This window comes from Ovis aries, chromosome 15 (assembly GCF_016772045.2).
Source record: "Ovis aries strain OAR_USU_Benz2616 breed Rambouillet chromosome 15, ARS-UI_Ramb_v3.0, whole genome shotgun sequence".
Taxonomy (NCBI): domain Eukaryota; kingdom Metazoa; phylum Chordata; class Mammalia; order Artiodactyla; family Bovidae; genus Ovis; species Ovis aries.
Window position 1 is genome coordinate 15,336,042 of NC_056068.1, and position 17,663 is coordinate 15,353,704.

Sequence of the window (17,663 nt, forward strand, 5' to 3'; positions counted from 1 at the left end):
ACTGCTCAAAGAGATTTCAGTGAGGATATGAACAAAACGAAATAATGTCTACAGCAGTGCTTGGCACTCAGACCACACTCGGAAAAATGTCCTTCCTTCGTGCAGGAGGGAAGTCCGCCCCTTCCTGTTTTTATAACCAGAATGGGGAAACAGCGCCAGTGAATTTCTAGACACACCTGGCTCGGGCTGCCAGGTTATGTTCCCCACACTTCCTGCCTCTTCCCTGATGATAAGTTTAAGCAGGTTGGGTCCCCTGGGAATAGTGAATGACAGCAGGGTTCCCACACAGCTGAATGAACACATGTATAACAGGAAGATGTGTTTTATGGATTCACTGTGAAGGTCTGAGGAAGCCTCCCCTCCTGTGCCAAATCCCCACATGTCTGATGGGGCAGCTGGTGAATCAGAGGCGCCTACAGCACAGCGGTCAGAACCAGGGCTCTGGCCCCCTTCTATTTTGTGTGTCAGGCTCTGCATTTGATTTCATTTGGAAAATGTGTTCCAGGCCTTTAAAATAAATTTGCGTAACCACTGGCCCAGGCCCTTGAGGGGATTTTAAGAGTGTAGGCATTGGGAGTGGCAGAGGGACTTTCCTGGAGAAATTCTGTATCTCCCCCAGACATCCTGGGCTCTTCCCAGCCAGCTTTCCAGGAGGTTGACCCCCCCTCATGGTAGCTGAGAGGCCCAGATGTTGCATGGAACTGGCCTTGCCTCCAGGCTCATGACTCACCAGGATAACTGAGCCTTTCTGGCAGATAACACGGTTCTCAAACGACTTGGTGAAGCCAAGAATAAGATCTCAAGGCCTGGACACTTTCAGGACTTTCTCTGGTAGCTCGCTAGAAATGTAAACCCCACTAGCCTACAGTGAGCCTCCGAGATGGAGCAGCTGGCACCAGCCAGTGTTGGGAGATGGGGGACGTGGGGTAAGGGGTGGAGGGAGGATGGTCCAAAGCAGGTGGATCAAGGCCTTGGCAATGTATTAGCTGAGGTGGCCATCGGTGGCTCTTGGATGGTAATCCACACATTGCGACAGCACTGTTGGTTTTCTGGCCTTGTTAAGAGCTAGTTTTCTTTTCTACTGTGAAAACAAAATAAGCAGCAAAAAAAAAAAAAAAAAAAAGTCTGTAACTGGGCCCCCAGAGCTTTTAATGGAGAAGGCAGAGTACCCAGTTTTGGAGGGTGAATTGTCAGGCAATAAGTTGGCAGGGCTAAGTGTTAGGCAGACCTCCGTTCAAATCCCCACATTGCCTGTGACCGTGAGCAAGTTTCCCAGCATCTTCAGGCTCAATTTGTTTCATTCATAAAAGGAGAATAAGGTTGTGTGAGAGTGAATAGTGATGGTCTTTATACTAAAAAAGGGTGTAGTATCACATCCGGTGTAAGGTATCTATCTAATGAGGGATTACAAATATTCTTTTGTAATTCATCCAGTTCTGACTTAAGTCTGGCACGGAAGTCTCCCACTGTGCAAGTCTGTTTGTTTCTGAGTGTGTTTCCTCACCTCGTTTCAACATTTCACCGTATTTCCATTTTACCACCCTACCTAGTCCTCTCAGGACCTGCATCCTTTCCCTGAACCCTGACCTAGGCCTCTGGTGGTGGTGGTGGTTTAGTTGTTAAGTCATGTACAACTCTTGAGATGCCATGGACTGTAGCCCACCAGGTTCCTCTATCGACAGGATTTTCCAGGCAAGAGTACTTAAGTGGATTGCCATTTCCTTCTCCAGGAGATCTTCCCAATCCAGGGATGGAACACTGGTCTCCTGCATTGCAGGCAGATTCTTTACTGACTGAGCTACCAGGGAAGCCCAGCTTAATCCAGCCTGAGAACCACCCTAATCCAGCCGCTCACAAGAACTTTCACATTTCAGCATACCTCTTCCTTGTGAGGGTGCTTCACCCACGCAGGACAACACCTCCAACATCACAGACGGACTGTCTGAACTGGGGCCAGATAACATGGTATCTGCTGCCCATCTGAGCCAAGCTTTTCCATCAGCTCCAGAGGCTCATCACTTACCCAAAGTGCCTCTCCATCAGGCAGATCTAGACACCAGCCTGGGTCCCCTTCCTACAAGCCAGCTGTATCTCCAAAGACTGTAGATACATGATGTGGTGAACTCAAGGAGATGTGTGGTAATGCTTGAAACAGCTCACGGTAGAATTTCCAGCCACCCCTTTGTCACAGTGACCCCTGAGGCTTCTTTCTGCTCTAAACTTCCATGATGGATGATGCAGACAAACCATACTTAATTCTTTCTTATGCCATCCAGCTTTGATGAACAAGCCTGGGGTCACCGAGCAAAATGCTCTAGGTGTGCCAAAAGCAAGGTGAAGTGATGCCAGAAGCAGTTGTGCAATGCATTGGGCTGCCACAGTTCAAAAACATTCTCAGTGACCACAGAAATATGCAGAGGACCTGGTCTCAGCCATCATTCATTCATACACCCATTCATTCATCAAGCCAGCCAGCCAGCCAGCCACCAAATACATATCAAATATTTGCCAGGCTGCTTGTGAAAGGGAGGCAAAGGCAAGTAAAAGAAGATGTCTGCCCCTGAGAGGCTCACAGGTCATCTAGGATGCAGGCAGTGACAATACAACATAGCAACTCTGTAACACGGCAGCTCGTTCAGATGAGGATGGGGGTGGACGGGTAAAGAGATTCCAGAAGAGATGACTGAAGCTGCAGCTTCAGAGATGAGCAGGACCTGGCCAGGTAGAAGGCACATACTAATAACAGTCTTTGCAGAGGCTCACAGGTGTATGAGGGCATGCGGTACTCAAGGATGCAGGGGGAGGTAGATATGGTGATGAGGAAGGGCTTCGTGTTTAGTGAGGAGCAGCAGGAGATGAATCTAGAGAGGCAAGCAGAGGTCAGACCAGGAAAGGCAGGCTATGTGTGGAGCTGAGGAGGTCCAACTTTGTGCCCTGGGCTGTGAGGAGACAGGGCTTAAGAACCTCTAAAAAGTGGCTCAGGTGGCAATGTGACAGGGCGTAGGAGTGAACAGAGATTGGTTTTTGTCTGGACTGCATCCAAGTTTCTTCTCTCAGAACCTAAAGCTTCCCTCTGGGGAAACTCCCATTGTGTGTAGTCGTCTTGGTTGGAAAATGTACCCTGATGCAGTGCAAAAACTAAGTAAGTGTTTATTGCTATCTAAGTTACTGCATTTTAGAGATGGGGCACTGTAGGGAGTGCAGTCTGGTGATCTCTGTGTCTATCTTAATCTCTTTCTTATATTCCCAGTGCTTGGCACGTAGTAGCTGCTCATTATTAATTGAGTGAATGAATAAATAACAGCAAATGAGAGGCATACCATTTCTAAAAAGATCATGTGACTGCATTAACTTCAGTGGCCTCTGTTTTCTCATCCACAGATTAGCTCCTACCAAAGTGGATCCCCATTAGATCTGGGGGACGGGCAATGGGGCAGACCTTGGACCTGACAGAGGACCACTTGCCTGTGTCAGGGGTATGGTTTTGACACCTATATGCTCCATGCCAGGACAGTAACAACTTAACACTGAGTTGCATTAATCAGATGCTAGCATGTGGACACAGAAGGAAATCTACGCCGGTTATACCAGTTGCATTATCCCCAGTTTTAATCTTTGCATGGCTGTGGAGAGGAGATGAGAGGGAAGAGATGGGAGACAGGCAAGAAAATAGCGCCTGGATGTTAGGTGCTCAAAGCTATGTGACTGGCTTCCCACCCAGCTAGGGTAAGGGCTCAGTCAATGACAGCTTACATTATTTAATGGTGCTCATCACAAGCCTCCAAGTAGGATTTCTTACTCTCATGTTAAGGCTGAGGAAACAATAGAGCTTCTTAAGGCCCCATAGTGTATAAAGAGAAAATTCTGTATCTGAACCTGGGTCTGTCTGACTCCAAAGTCCATGCCTTCGCCTCTCCACCCAGCTGGTTTTGAAAAGGTAGATAGCACTGGGCACGTAGTGTGTACAGCTGGGTTGACCCAGTGGGTGCATGAATTGAAGAGGACCGCGTGTATCTGGGACAGCAAAAGCAGCCATACCCCCTCTGGTGTTGGCAAAATGATGAACTCCAGCGTGAGACAGCCAGGTTCCTTCCTCCAAAGGCCATGTTTCACTAAGGTCCATGCTTCCCGCAAGTCTCTTGTATGTGCAGCTCTCTCATCAAACGGAATCTCCTGAAATAATGAGCACGAAAAAATGGAGATAATTGACTACTGATACTCTGCTGGGGCAGGAACATATTCTTGAAGGAAAGCAGTCAATTTCTAGTTTATTATGTTTCTTTAGCACGTGAAGATCATTGTCAAGATTCAGGCATTCACAATAGCCAGGACAATCCCACTTCTGGGCATCTATCCAGGAGAAAACTCTGAATTCTAAAAGATATACACACTCCTATGTTCATAGCAGCTCTATTTACAATACCCAAGACATGGAAGCAACCTAAGTGTCCACTGACAAATGAATTGATAGAGAAGAAATGGTACATATATACAATGGAATATTACTCAAGCATAAAAGAGAATGAAAAATGCCATTTGCAGCAACAGGGATGCAACTAGAGATTCTCATACCAAATGAAGTATGTCAGGGAGAGAAAGACAAACGCTATATGATATCACATATATGAGCAATCTAAAATGTGACACAATTGAAGGTATCGATGAAGCTGAAACAGACATAGAGAACAGACTTGTAGCTGCCAACAGGGAAGGAGGGTCGTGGGGGATGGACTGAGAGTGGAGCTCGTAGATGCAAACTATTACATATAGAACAAAACAGATAAACAACAAGGTCCTAACGCATAACACAGGGAACTATATTCAGTGACCTGGGATAAACCATAGCGGGAAATAATATAAAAAAGAATATATGTATGTGTGTGTGTGTATGTGACTGAGTCACTTTGCGGTACAGCAAGAATTCACACAACATTGTAAATCAACTATGTGTGTGTGTGCACGTGCATGTGTGCGTGTTAGTTGCTCAGTCATGTCTGGCATTTTGTGACCCCATGGACTGTAGCCTGCCAGGCTCCTCTGTCTATGGGATTTTCCAGACACGAACACTGGGATGGGTTGCCATTCCCTTCTCCTGGGGATCTTCCTAACCCAGAGACTGAACCCAGGTCTCCTGCATTGCAGGCAGATTCTTTACCATCTGAGCCACCTGTACTTCAATAAAACATAAAAATTAAAAGATTCAGGCATAGTCTGAGTGTGAGATCTTCAACAAGTCTAATTGAGTCAAAAAACCATGGTTCCCCTTTTCATTCAATTAGCATGTTTGTGGAACAACAATCACATTCAAGACTTTGAGCAAGAAACTTACTGTATTTAGTTCTGCAGGTTTTATAGAATCCTCGAACTTCAGGGTAGGATAAGAGTTTCATTTAAAAAAAAATTAAGTATATACTTCTATATGTGACTAAGAAACAGACTGGAAAATCTGAACTAAACTTTGGAGGTAAATCCCATCATATTGGAAATATGAGTACTTCTCATTTTCTTTGTAATCTTCTGCATTTTCCATGAGAGACAAGCATTACTTTTATAATCTGAAAAAAATATATAATAAATATTATTTTGAAAGAAAATCCCAGGGCTGAGAAGGACCATGTATTTTCCACTTTCTCTTGAAAACCATGGTAGAACGTCCATGTCACGAAGGCTCTAGTTTTCATAAAAAGGACGCTTCACTGGCTGTCTCCAAGAAATCCAGCCTGGGAATCCCTTCCAGTAAACTGTATCTGGGAAGATTACAACTCACAGCCAAACTTCTCCCTACATTTCAAAGAGACTTTATAATGCTCTGCATTGCAGGTCCTCCAAAGAACATGACTGAATAATTGAAGGTGACTGATGGACCTAGTCTGTGAGTACAGCCAATGAGACATTCTCCAGGGCAGAAACCTTGTCAGCCTCATTAGGATGGGCCCTGGTGATCACCAGCTGCAATCAGAGCAGCTGGCTTCCTTCGGTCTCAAGAATGCTGCTCAGAGTTGCCCTGCAGGTTCCTGCACTGCCAGTCTGTCCGTGGACAAGGCAGACTGATGTGATGGGTTTTGGCTGTCTGCCTAGAGAAGGGTGGTACTCTTGGAGAGTTGCAACAAACATCCACAAATCTCTAGTCGAATACCAGGAGGCACCAAAGATTGTACTGCACTTAACTGGGTCCTGGCTCACTAGGGGTTTGTGTTCAATCCAAGCACCCCAAAATTTTAGAGGGGAATTCTAGACCAGAATGGGTCTAGCCTAATACCATAGGGACAACACTGGATTTGTCATTAGACTCAGATTTTAATGCTAATGCTGGTACTAACTGGGTGACTTTGGGAAAATCCATTTATACTCTTGAGGTTTAATTTCCTCAACTGCAAATGAAGGAATTAGGACTAGATGATGTCAAAGGTTTGTGAAGTCTGTAACACTATGCTTTTACATACAAAGGTCACCTATCCAATCACGTTAGTAGGCTGAGAAAGCTGTGTTATTTGTCCACTAGCAAATTTGAGACTTCAGCCTCAGCATGTGAGAGAGGTGGCTGATGAGACTAGAGGTAGTCTGCCTTTGGAACAAGATGGGTGCTCTGTGCAAAACTAAAAACATGTTTGGAACAGAAATTCAATCCTGGGCCATGATCATACCAGTTTCTTGTTCAATCACTACGTTATATCCAACTCTTTGCAATCCCATGGACTGCAGCATGCAGGCTCCCCTGTCCTTCACTATCTCCCAGAGTTTGCTCAAACTCATGTCCATTGAGTTGGTGATGCCATCCAACCATCTCATCTTCTGTCACCCCCTTCTGCTTTTGCCTTCAATCTGTCCCAGCATCAGGGTCTCTTCTAATCAGTAGGCTCTTCACATCAGGTGGCTAAGTATTGGCGCTTCAGCTTTAGCCTCAGTCCTTCCAATGAATATTCAGGACTGATTTCCTTTAGGATCTATTGGTTTGATCTCCTTGTAGTCCAAAGGACTCTCAAGAGTCTTCTCCAGCACCAGTTTAAAAGCATCAGTTCTTTGGCACTTGGCCTTCTTTATGGTCCAACTCTCACATCCATTCATGACTACCGGAAAAACCGTAGCTTTGACTATATGTACCTTTGTCAGTAAACTGATGTTTCTGCTTTAATACACTGTCTAGTTTTGTTGTAGTTTTCTTTCCAAGGAGAAAGTACTTTTTAATTTCATGGCTGAAGGTCATACAGGTATCATCATCTAATCAAATAAGCTAAATATTCAAAGTCTTATATCTTTACCAATGGTAAAATAACATTAATAATAATATTACATCCTTTAAAAGCAACATGTATTTGTCATATATTGTTCATTCAAAATCATTTTATTAATCTTGAGAAGTGAGTTGGAGATTATAATAACTTTGTTTGACAAAGATGGAACTTTACTGAATCATTGGAGAAGGGTTTTCAAAGTAGATTCTTCATCTCTCTTGGTCCAATGGCCTAGACATCCACCTCCCTTCTCCAGGGGATCTTCCTAACCCAGGGATTGAACCTGGACCTCCCACATTGCAGACAGATTCTTCACCATCTGAGCCACCAAGAAGGCAGGGGGATGAAACCCACTGGACCCCAGGAAAGAGATTTGTAAGGTGCTATCTTCTGGATGAGGGAGGTGAGGCTCTCACACCCATACATTTCATTTTATTAATCTGAACTACATAGGTTCATGTTGAGTGTTTTATTAAATTCAACTTGAAAGCCCTGCTGGTTTCTCTGATGCTTGAATGTCACACCTCAACTTGGGAAAGTTAAGCACAAAATGTGAAATGAAATCGCATCAAACACAAATATTTCAAGGAAGACTGACCAGTTGCATCTGTTCCTGAAATTCTAACACCATCACACCAGTCACAGAGTTGCTCACAAAACTCTGGAGGCTAGTGGATATTTTCCTAGCTTCTAGCCATATAAGACAACTTATCCAGAGTTTTCTATAAAATGTTTAATCTGTAGCCAAGTCAAAATTCTATCAAGGACCGAGTCCATGTAAAAGAAACTAAAAGGAAAAAAAAAAAAAAGCAAGCATAGGAATAAGAAGTAAAGAAAGTTTTCTGTAAAGCAGCACATGGCAGCTCAAACAATAATACATATGATAAGGCAGAGAAGAGGGCATGAGTGGGAAAGTACTGGGAACTTACTGTTGTAATTCTGACTTTGAGAAGCTCTTTTTTTTCCCAAGAGATATCTGTACTCCCATGTTCACTGATGCATTATTCACAATAGCCAAGATATGGAAACAACCTACGTGTCTTGTCAGTGGACAAATAGATGTGGAAGATACATACAATTAAATATTATTCAGCTGGGGCTTCCCTGGTGGCTCAGCGGTAAAGAATCCACCTGCATTGCAGGAGACCCAGGTTCAATTCCTGGGTCAGGAAGATCCCTTGGAGGAGAACATGGCACCCCACTCCAGTATTCTTGCCTGGAGAATCCCCATGGACAGAGGAGCCTGGCGGGCGACAGTCCATAGGGTTGCACAGAGTCTGACATGACTGAAGAGACTTAGTGCGCACACACACACACACACACACATTATTCAGCCATAAGAAAGAAGGGAATCTTGCCATTTGCAACAACATGGATGGACCTGGAGGGCATTGTGCTGGTGAAATAAGCCAGACTGAGAAAGACAAATAGTGCATGGTATCATGTACATGTAAAATCTAAAGAAAAGAAAGAGCTCATAGAAAAAGAGTATAAAAAACAGTTGCCAAGGGCAGGGTGGCAGGGGAAATAGGAAAAGGTTGGTATAAAGGGTAGAACTTTCAATTATAAGATGAACAAGTTCTAAGGATCTAATTGTATAACATTGTGACTATAACTGATAACACTATTGTATAATTGAAATTTTTTAAAAGAGTTGAATTTAATGTTCTCACTGAGAGAAAAAATAAGATAAATATATGTGAAATGATGGATGTGTTTACTAGATGGGAGAATCATTTCACAATGTGTGTGTACATATATATACATCTCAAATCATCATGATGTATACTTTAAATGTCTTCCAATATTATTTGTCAATTATACCTCAATAAATCTAAAAAAATTAAAATAATAAATAGCAAAAAATGGGGAGAGAGACAGAAAGAACTGAGCAGAGTTGGACACTGGGATCTATGGAATACTGGAGTACTTTGAGCTTAATATTGATATTTAATAAATACTGGATGATTCAGTTCAGTTCAGTCCCTCAGTCGTGTCCAACTCTTGCGACCCCATGGACTACTGCATGACGGGCTTCCCTGTCCATAATCAACTCCCGGAGTTTACTCAAAGTCATGTCCATTGAGTCGGTGATGCCATCCAACCATCTCATCCTCTGTCGTCCCCTTCTCCTCCTGCCTTCAATCTTTCCCAGCATCAGGATCTTTTCCAATGAGTCAGTTCTTCACATCAGGTGGCCAAAGTATTGGAGTTTCAGCTTCAGCATCAGTTCTTTCAATGAATATTCAGGACTGATTTCCTTTAGGATTGACTGATTAGATTTCCTTGCATTCTAAGGGACTCTCAAGAGTCTTCCAACACCGCAGTTCAAAAGCATTGAACGAATGAATAAATGATAATGGCCAGTGTGGGTAAGGACCCTAGTCAGATACTATATCCTATTAAGCTCCCAAAGGCAACCTCTCTACCCTAAGAGAGGGTGTGAAGCCAAATGGATCTTTGGACTTGAGTTTAGGGCTCAGGTTCTCCAACCACCAGAATTCTTTTTGGAGCTGCCTCTAGAGCAAGCCACCTCCCCAGCTGCCTGAGGCAGGGATTGAACCTGGGTACTGGCAATGAAAGCACCAAGTCTTAATCACTGGACAACCAGGGAATTCCCTGGTCATCCTTGATTAGTTGATTGCATCTCACATCCGATCAATCACCAAACTTTGTCCAGTATAACATCTAAATATCTCAAGATGGCAATTGCTACCCTCTGCTTTCATTGCCTCAGCCTTACTGCAGCCACCATCCCCTCTTACTGAGACACTGTGGTGACTTCAGTGGGTCCCTGGTCTTTCTTTCCTCCAACCCTTTCTCTACACTTTGCTGTAATATTTTTAGAACACAGATTTGATCATGTCCCTCCTTGATCAAAATATTCTAATGATTCATTATTCCCAGGAGAAAGTCTGGACCCCTTAACATGGCATATAAGGGCCAACTATTGCAAAGTATTTGCAATCCCTGAATTAGCTCCCTTCTTGGATTTTTGGATATTCAGCTATTCCCGGAGCTTAAGCAAGAGTGCTCCTCTTTCCTCACCTTGCAATTTATCCTTCACATTTCATCTTGTATTTGGTTCCTTGTCTCCCAGACTGCCCTGTGCTTGCTTCATTACAGTGGTATCACGCTGCACTGTAATTATCTGTTAATATGTATGTAGAGTTTAGTTCAAGTTTATGTACATAAGAGCAGAGATTCTATTTGTATCCCTAGCATTGATACAGGGGTTTCACAAGCACCGATTATTTGTTTGTTGAATGAATGAATATATGACTGAATGGTGGTGTTTGGTGCAAGCATGTCTCATTTTTTTAATATAAATTTATTTATTTTAATTGGAGGCTAATTACTTTACAATATTGTATTGATTTTGCCATACATCAACATGAATCCACCACGGACATACACGTGTTCCCCATCCTGAACCCCTCTTCCACCTCCCTCCCCGTACCATCCCTCTGGGTCATCCCAGGGCACCAGCTCCATGAAATGAATCGCCCGTCCAGGTTCAATGCATGATACTGCATGCCTCATTTTAACATGTCCCTTTAGCAAGGATTCCCTTTGCAACCTCAGCTACCTCCTCTGCTTCTCTGGTAATTTCTCCACCTAAAACTCACACCCTATCTGCCTCTGCTTCCTGGCTTTATTCTTACCTTCTCATCTGGTCTAACTGGCTGCAATTCTCCCACTTATGCTCCCACTTCGGTGTACATACCTGCTCCTCCACCCGGCATGCCTCTGCCCATTGTACACCTACCTGCTTCCCTTCCCAAGACTGGATGAAACTACACTTCTGATCATCCGCAGGAGACTCCTGCCCACTGAATGCAGCCAAGTCACACCTAGACCTCTAACCAATACCTCCAGGGTCTTCTCTAGTGGTGGGGGGTTTAATCTAGAAATACAAATTCATAAAAACCCTGTCCCAACTTTGATTCTGCCTTAGCTAGCATAACAGAGCTCCATTTTGTAGTGAAGTGGTGAAATAATTGGAAGTGCCATGTCTGGAGATTCGTATGGCATGTTCCATCATTCACGCATTCAAGCAGCCATGGAACCCATGAAGAATTTGAACACCCTCCACTTGCTGATAACTTACACAATAAATCAAGGTATATATATATATATATACATACACATACATATATGTGTGTGTGTGTCTAGCTAGAGATATCAGTATATAAAATAAACTTGTTCCTTCATTTGATAAATACTTACTTGATGTCTCCGATATACTAGTCATTGTGCTAAGTGGTTGGGATAGAAAAGGATAAATCTTGCCTTTCCTTCAGGAAGTTTTCAACCTTGAGGGGGAGACACATATCTTGGCATATTACTATAGAACAATGTACCAAGTGCAAGCTTTGAGGCATGCACAGATGAATCAAGGATCTGCAAATAATAGAATCAGGAAGTTAGACAGCAGCTGAGGACCTTTAGTCTAACCCTTCCATTATGCACGACTCTCCAGTCTATGGCTTTGCAACCTGTACTTCAGTACCCAGTAAGGAGTTAATTTTCTCCCAGACAGACATTGTATCTGTGAACTCTTCTGTCAAGAAATCCATTTTAAAATTTTCAACAAAATATCAAGTCACCAAAAGTCCTCAGTGCTGCTAAGCCATTCTGGGACCTCCTGCCCCTCGTCCTATTCTTCATAGGTTGCTGAAGATGAGATACTCTTCCTGGAATATTAAGATTTTACCCCAGTTCTAATGCTCTCCAAGCTTTGCAGATCTGGGGCTTATTCTTCAGTGAGTCAGGAATCAGAAGGAATGCTCCATCTTGGGTTTGAATAGGGAGGGCTTTGAATGTAATCTGTCTGATTACATCCAGAAAACAAACCAAACAACTAAATTGAAGCACAGGAGGGAAGAGGTCGTGTGATGAGATCTTCCTTCTCAACTAGGAATTTCTAGCTAAGATCTCCATTACCTAGGGGCTAGGTGTCTTTGTCAAGATGGGACGTTATAACCGAGTACCCCAGACTGGATGGCTTATAAACAACAGAAATGTGTTGCTTATAGTTCTTGAGGCTGGAAGTCTGGGATTATGTTGCTAGCACAGTCAGGTTCTGGAGGAACTCTCTTCCATTATAGAATACTGACTTCTCATTGCATTCTCACATGGCAGGAGAGCTAGAGAGTTCTCTGGGGAGAGGGGTCCTCTTATAAGGGCACTAATTCCATTCATGAAGGCTCCACCCTTATGACCTAATTACTTTCCAAAGGCCCTACCTCTTAAGACCACCACAGTGGGCGTTAGGACTTCAACATATGGATTTTGAGGGAACACAAACCCTCAGTCCATTGCACAATGTCTAGCCTGGTATTAGCTATCAGAAAACTCAATCATAGGCACCCTTATGGACCACACTCTCCTCTTGGACTGCCCCAAGGGTTTGACTCTGATGAGTTTCAATTTCTAAACTTTGATGGATATTTTCCTTTTGTTGTTGTTGTTCAGTTGCTAAGTTGTGTCTGACTCTTTGTAACTCCATGGACTGCAGCACACCAGGCTTCCCTGTTCTTCACTATCTCCCGAAGGTTGTTCAAACTTTTGTCCATTGAGTCGGTGATGCCATACAATCATCTTATCATCTGATGTCTCCTTCTCCTCCTGTCCTCAATCTTTCCCAGCATCAGAATCTTTTCCAATGAGTCAGCTCTTTGCATCAGGTGGTCAAAGAACTGAAGCCCCAGTATCAGTCCTTCCAATGAATATTCAGGGTTGATTTCCTTTAGGTTTGATTTTAACTCCAAATAAAACAAACACATTAGAGTGTACATCTGGGCTCTTGATATTCCAATGATTAAATTCAGGAGCACATACAAGACTTTTGCTTGGTTGGAAGAGAAGAGAGAGTAGAACACTCTAAATATCCCCTGTGAAAGAAAATACCTCTTTGATGAATAAAAGTACATGGAATCTAGAGGCATGAAGTCTTTCTCTGAAATGGGCTGATGTTTAGAGAGTTGACATGATTCTTCTGGGCTTCATTTGTTTTTCCACATAGTCTTACTAACTTTGTAGAATTGGAAACCATTCTTCCAAATTGGCTTAACCAACTGGGCAGAGTATTCATGAAATTCCTATGGAATTTACTGATGTTTTAATATTTTAAGTACTCTACTGAATAATTCATGCTATTACTCTCTAAGGAGCTGTGGCAACAAGCATATTTTTAGGAAACTTAATGAAGTTATAAGATGAAGAAGTCCTTTGCAGAACACTCAGTGACTCAGGCTTTTCATCTCTAAAGTCAGTCCTTTGAAACCAGAACTCAGAAGTTCCCTCCACCATGAAACTTTCCCAGGGAGAGTTATTTCCTTCTCCCTTTCTGCCTCTCCTAACTTTTAAAATTCCATTAAGACTACACTTTCCCATTGGATAATACTGTCTTTGCAAGATGATTCCTGTCCTTGTTAGAAGGTAATCTTCTTAGGACAAAGTCGTATCTTATCCACCTTTGCATGCCCACTGTTAGCACACTGGCTGGCCAGATTTAGGGTCAGGAAATTTTGCTGAATGAATGAAACTGACACATCTACAGCTGAGAAACTCGTATGAGTCTGTACCTGCAAACACTTCCCATAACTCACATTAAATCAGGCATCATAACACATGATTTGCCACCATATTCTGCCATCCAAGCAGCATAATGCCTAGTATACTCTGAAGAGGAAAGAAAAAGGAGAATAAATATTTCCAGAAAACTGGGTTCTTGCCTGGCTGGGGATTGTTACTCAACTAAGTAACCCCAGAAGAATTATTTCATCTTGGAGCTCAGTTTTTCCAGTGTGTGAAATAGGGCTTATAAAGCCCATTATAATTTTTTAATCAAAGTTTTGTGAGAATTGTATGTCAACTAGAGAATCATCAAAACAGTATACAAATGCACGTCACTGTTATCCTGCAGCAAATCTGCTTATACATGTCACTTGCTATGATCCATTAACTCCAATTTTGAGTTCCTAACTTGGGAGATGAAACAGCATGTGGAAGGCAGTGCTAAGTGTAGTGGGTAAGAGCAAGGACTTTGAGACAGATGTGGATTTAAACCCCAGGGCCACCATTTCCCAGTGATAGGTAAGCAAGGACTGTAATGTCATTAAATATAACTTTTCCCATTTGTCATAGGGGATCACAGCATAGGCTTTGTGGGATTGTTGTCAGGGTTAAATGAAAACTATCTGTAATGTAACCAGTATAGATCCTGGCCAGTAATAAAACTCAATAAATGACAGTAGTTGTTTTTATTAAGATCATTATTAATTTTTGAAGCTGATACATCTCCAGAAGTGACTTAGTTCCATCCACAAACTTCATTCCATAGGGAGCAAATCTAAAGGGTGACAAAGCATTAAGAAACAGACATTTGTCCCCAGAGGAAAGGACATTTGTAAAAAGTGGGCAAAAATACAAAGACAAGCTATTTGCTGTGGGCCAGTCCTGGGAAGGAAGGAGGGAATCGAGGCAAGAAAGAATAACAGAGACCTAGAGGCAGAGTGAAATTCTGTAAAGATTCTCTGAGGCAGAGCCATAGACAGGGCTGCCTGTCTGGGGGATGTTGGGAAACCAAAGGAGAGGATTAAGTGTTTCTCTTTGAGAAAAGCAATTGGGCCGCAGTCTATGAGGCAAACAGAAAGAACCAGAGTAGGATGAACTGCCACAGCTCTAATTACGAACCAAGAATAAGATACAGACTTGGGCCCCGCAGCAAAGACCTGTCATTTATATACAGATCTTTACAGCCAAATCCGTGCAGGGGAAAACAGCAGAGTTACCATCTAACCTAGCTGTCTCTGTGTCCATAATGTGAGCCTTATGTGTCATTTAAAATTTTCTAATAGACATAGTTTTTTCAAAAAGTAATACAGACGAAATTAATTTTCATAATATATTTTCTTTAACCCACTATATCCAAAATAGTATGTGGTTGGCCAAAAAGTTGGTCTGGATTTTTCCATAACATCTTAGGGAAAAAGAACTTTTTGGTCGACACAATATTTCTATATGCATTTAATAAAAAAAATTACTAATGAATATGTCAGATTTCTTTTTTTATACCAAAGTTTCAAAATCCAGTCAATTATAGCACATGCTGACTTGTATCAGCCACACCTCAAGTGCTCAGTAGCCATGTGTAGCCCAGAGCTAATCCCAGGGGAAAATGAATTCCATTCTCTTGACCTAGGCTGCTGTTTAAGACCTTTCAGAAGTTCAGATTCATAGAGCAAGAAAAGACCTTTGGAGATGTACTATGGGCAAGGGCTATCTATTTATTCCTAACAGTTTTTCTTTAACATCTCTGCTTCAACTTAAATAGTTCACACCCCACTGAAAACCTCCTCTAATTGAACACTCGCTGATGACTGACTAAGTGCTTGGTGCATGTGCTAAGTCACTTCAGTCGTGTTCTACTCTTTGCTCCCCCATGGACTGTAGCCTGCCAGTCTCGCTGTCCATGGGATTCTCCAGGCAAGAATGCTGGAATGGGTTGCCGTCTCCTTCTCCGGGGCATCTTCCTGACCTAGGGGTCGAACCTTTGTCTCCTGTATCTCCTGCTTTGGAAGCGGATTCTTTTACCACAGAGCCACTGGGGAAGCTCAAGTGCTTGGTCTGGGCAGGTTAATCATGGTGGATGTTCTGTCCACGCTCCCATTTTAAGGGAAACTGCCTGACCCACACTTTCTCCCTGCAATCCCAAGGCAGCTTTATGTACCCACCTCTTCTCGCTATACCCTCTCTGGCTCAGGTGACCAGGGATGAATAGGCACATGACTCCATGAACTGTTGGAATTATCTCTATAGTCACCTGGTGTGGAAAAGCTTGTCCAAGCAGAGACTGACCACTGAGGACTAGTTGGGCCAATCAGCTCCCCTGTCAGGAATATGGAGGCAGAATCAGACTTGGAGAGAAGCATCAGAGGAAGACACACACACAAGAAGCAGAAAGAGCTTCAATAAAATTGTGTTTTCAGTTAGTTCTTCAGGTTCCTCTCAGATCTACTTTCCACCTCAGGATTCCCAAGGCATTTCATTTTAACAAAGCACTTCTCCAGGTGAAAGAATTTTCAAAGCCTCCTATGGGAGGGTCTCCAAGCAACCCCGGTTCTTGGAACTCTGTTGGAATCTTCTAGTATCAACCACATTCTGGGCTCCTAAAGCATAGCTGTTTTGCTGTTTCTAGTTTACCGTGAGATTCCTGTATCTTTCATGGTTATGATTAGCTTATAAGACTCCCTTATGTGTGATGCAGTGGTAAAAAATCCGCCTACTAATGCAAGAGATGCAAGAGAGGCAGATTCTGTCCCTGAGTTGATAAGATTCCCTGGAATAGGAAATGGCATTCCATTCCAGGATTCTTGTCTGGGAAATCTCATGGACAAAGAGTTAGACACGAATGAGCATGCATGCAGGCATACGTGTGGAGGAATCCTTAATGAGTCTATACCTTTCAACAAAAAGGCCTACCACAGAGATGGATGCTTCTACACACATTCAAGCAAAGATCTTTTCCATCACTCCCTTCCAGGCTTGTTTGCAGTCTGTCTCATGCTTACATTTAGCCTGACAGAGAAATGATAGATTACTTTGGGTTGCATTCTCAAATAATTATGCTCTGAGAAGACCTCATTTCAGTGACCTTCCAGGGACCCTTTTAAGCTGCACATCATCAACAGTAGTGATTCTCAACTATGACTTCACACCACAAACACCTGAGGTACTTCTAAAATCTATCGATGCCCACAGCCCTTCCCAGACCCATGAAACAAGAATCTCTGGGAGCAGGTCCCTTGACATCTGGATCTCTTAAAACGTCTCCAAATAATTCTAATGTGCAGCCACAGTTGAGAAATACTGATATACAGGATATGCTTTTGTATAGGTTTGGGTTTATGGCAGATCAAATCAGGTATTTTCTTAATTATAAAAGAAATGTATATTTGTTTTCCAAAGAATACATAAAAAGTGGAGAAAGGTCCAAAGTGGGAAAGTCTCTTTCATCAATAGAATTCCCAACAGTCTCACTCCCTGGAAATAACTATTTTAGCTTCATATGTGCCCTATCCAAAAATTGTCTGTGCCAAAGCAAATATATGGGGTTTCCCAGGTGGCTCAGTGGGTAAAGAAGCTGCCTGCAGTGCAGAAGACACAGGAGATGCAGGTGCAACCCCTGGGTCAGGAAGATCCCTTGGAGAAGGAAATGGCAACCTGCTCCAGTATTCTTCTTTGGGAAATTCCACGGACAAAGGACCCTGGTGGGCTATAATCCATGGGGTTGCAAAGAGTCAGACATGCCTGAGTGACTGAGCACAGCACAGCATGTAAATATAGGTATGGATATATGTATATCAGTTCAGTTCAGTCGCTCAGTCATGTCTGACTCTTCGCGACCCCATGAATCATAGCACG

General features: G+C 42.9%; 1 protein-coding gene across 2 annotated transcripts in view; it reads right to left on the reverse strand.

Moving 5' to 3' along the window:
* The window catches only part of AMOTL1 (angiomotin like 1), a 201,053-nt gene that overhangs the window by 160,521 nt on the left and 22,869 nt on the right, over window positions 1–17,663 (reverse strand). The window contains exon 3 of one of the 2 annotated variants that reach the window (XM_027979153.3): window positions 4,039–4,173. The exons of the other annotated variant lie outside the window; for it this stretch is intronic. Within the exon in view, the coding sequence (XP_027834954.1) occupies window positions 4,039–4,123 (85 nt within the window). The 5' untranslated portion in view covers window positions 4,124–4,173. The remainder of the gene's footprint in view (window positions 1–4,038; window positions 4,174–17,663) is intronic. 2 annotated transcript variants of the gene reach the window in all.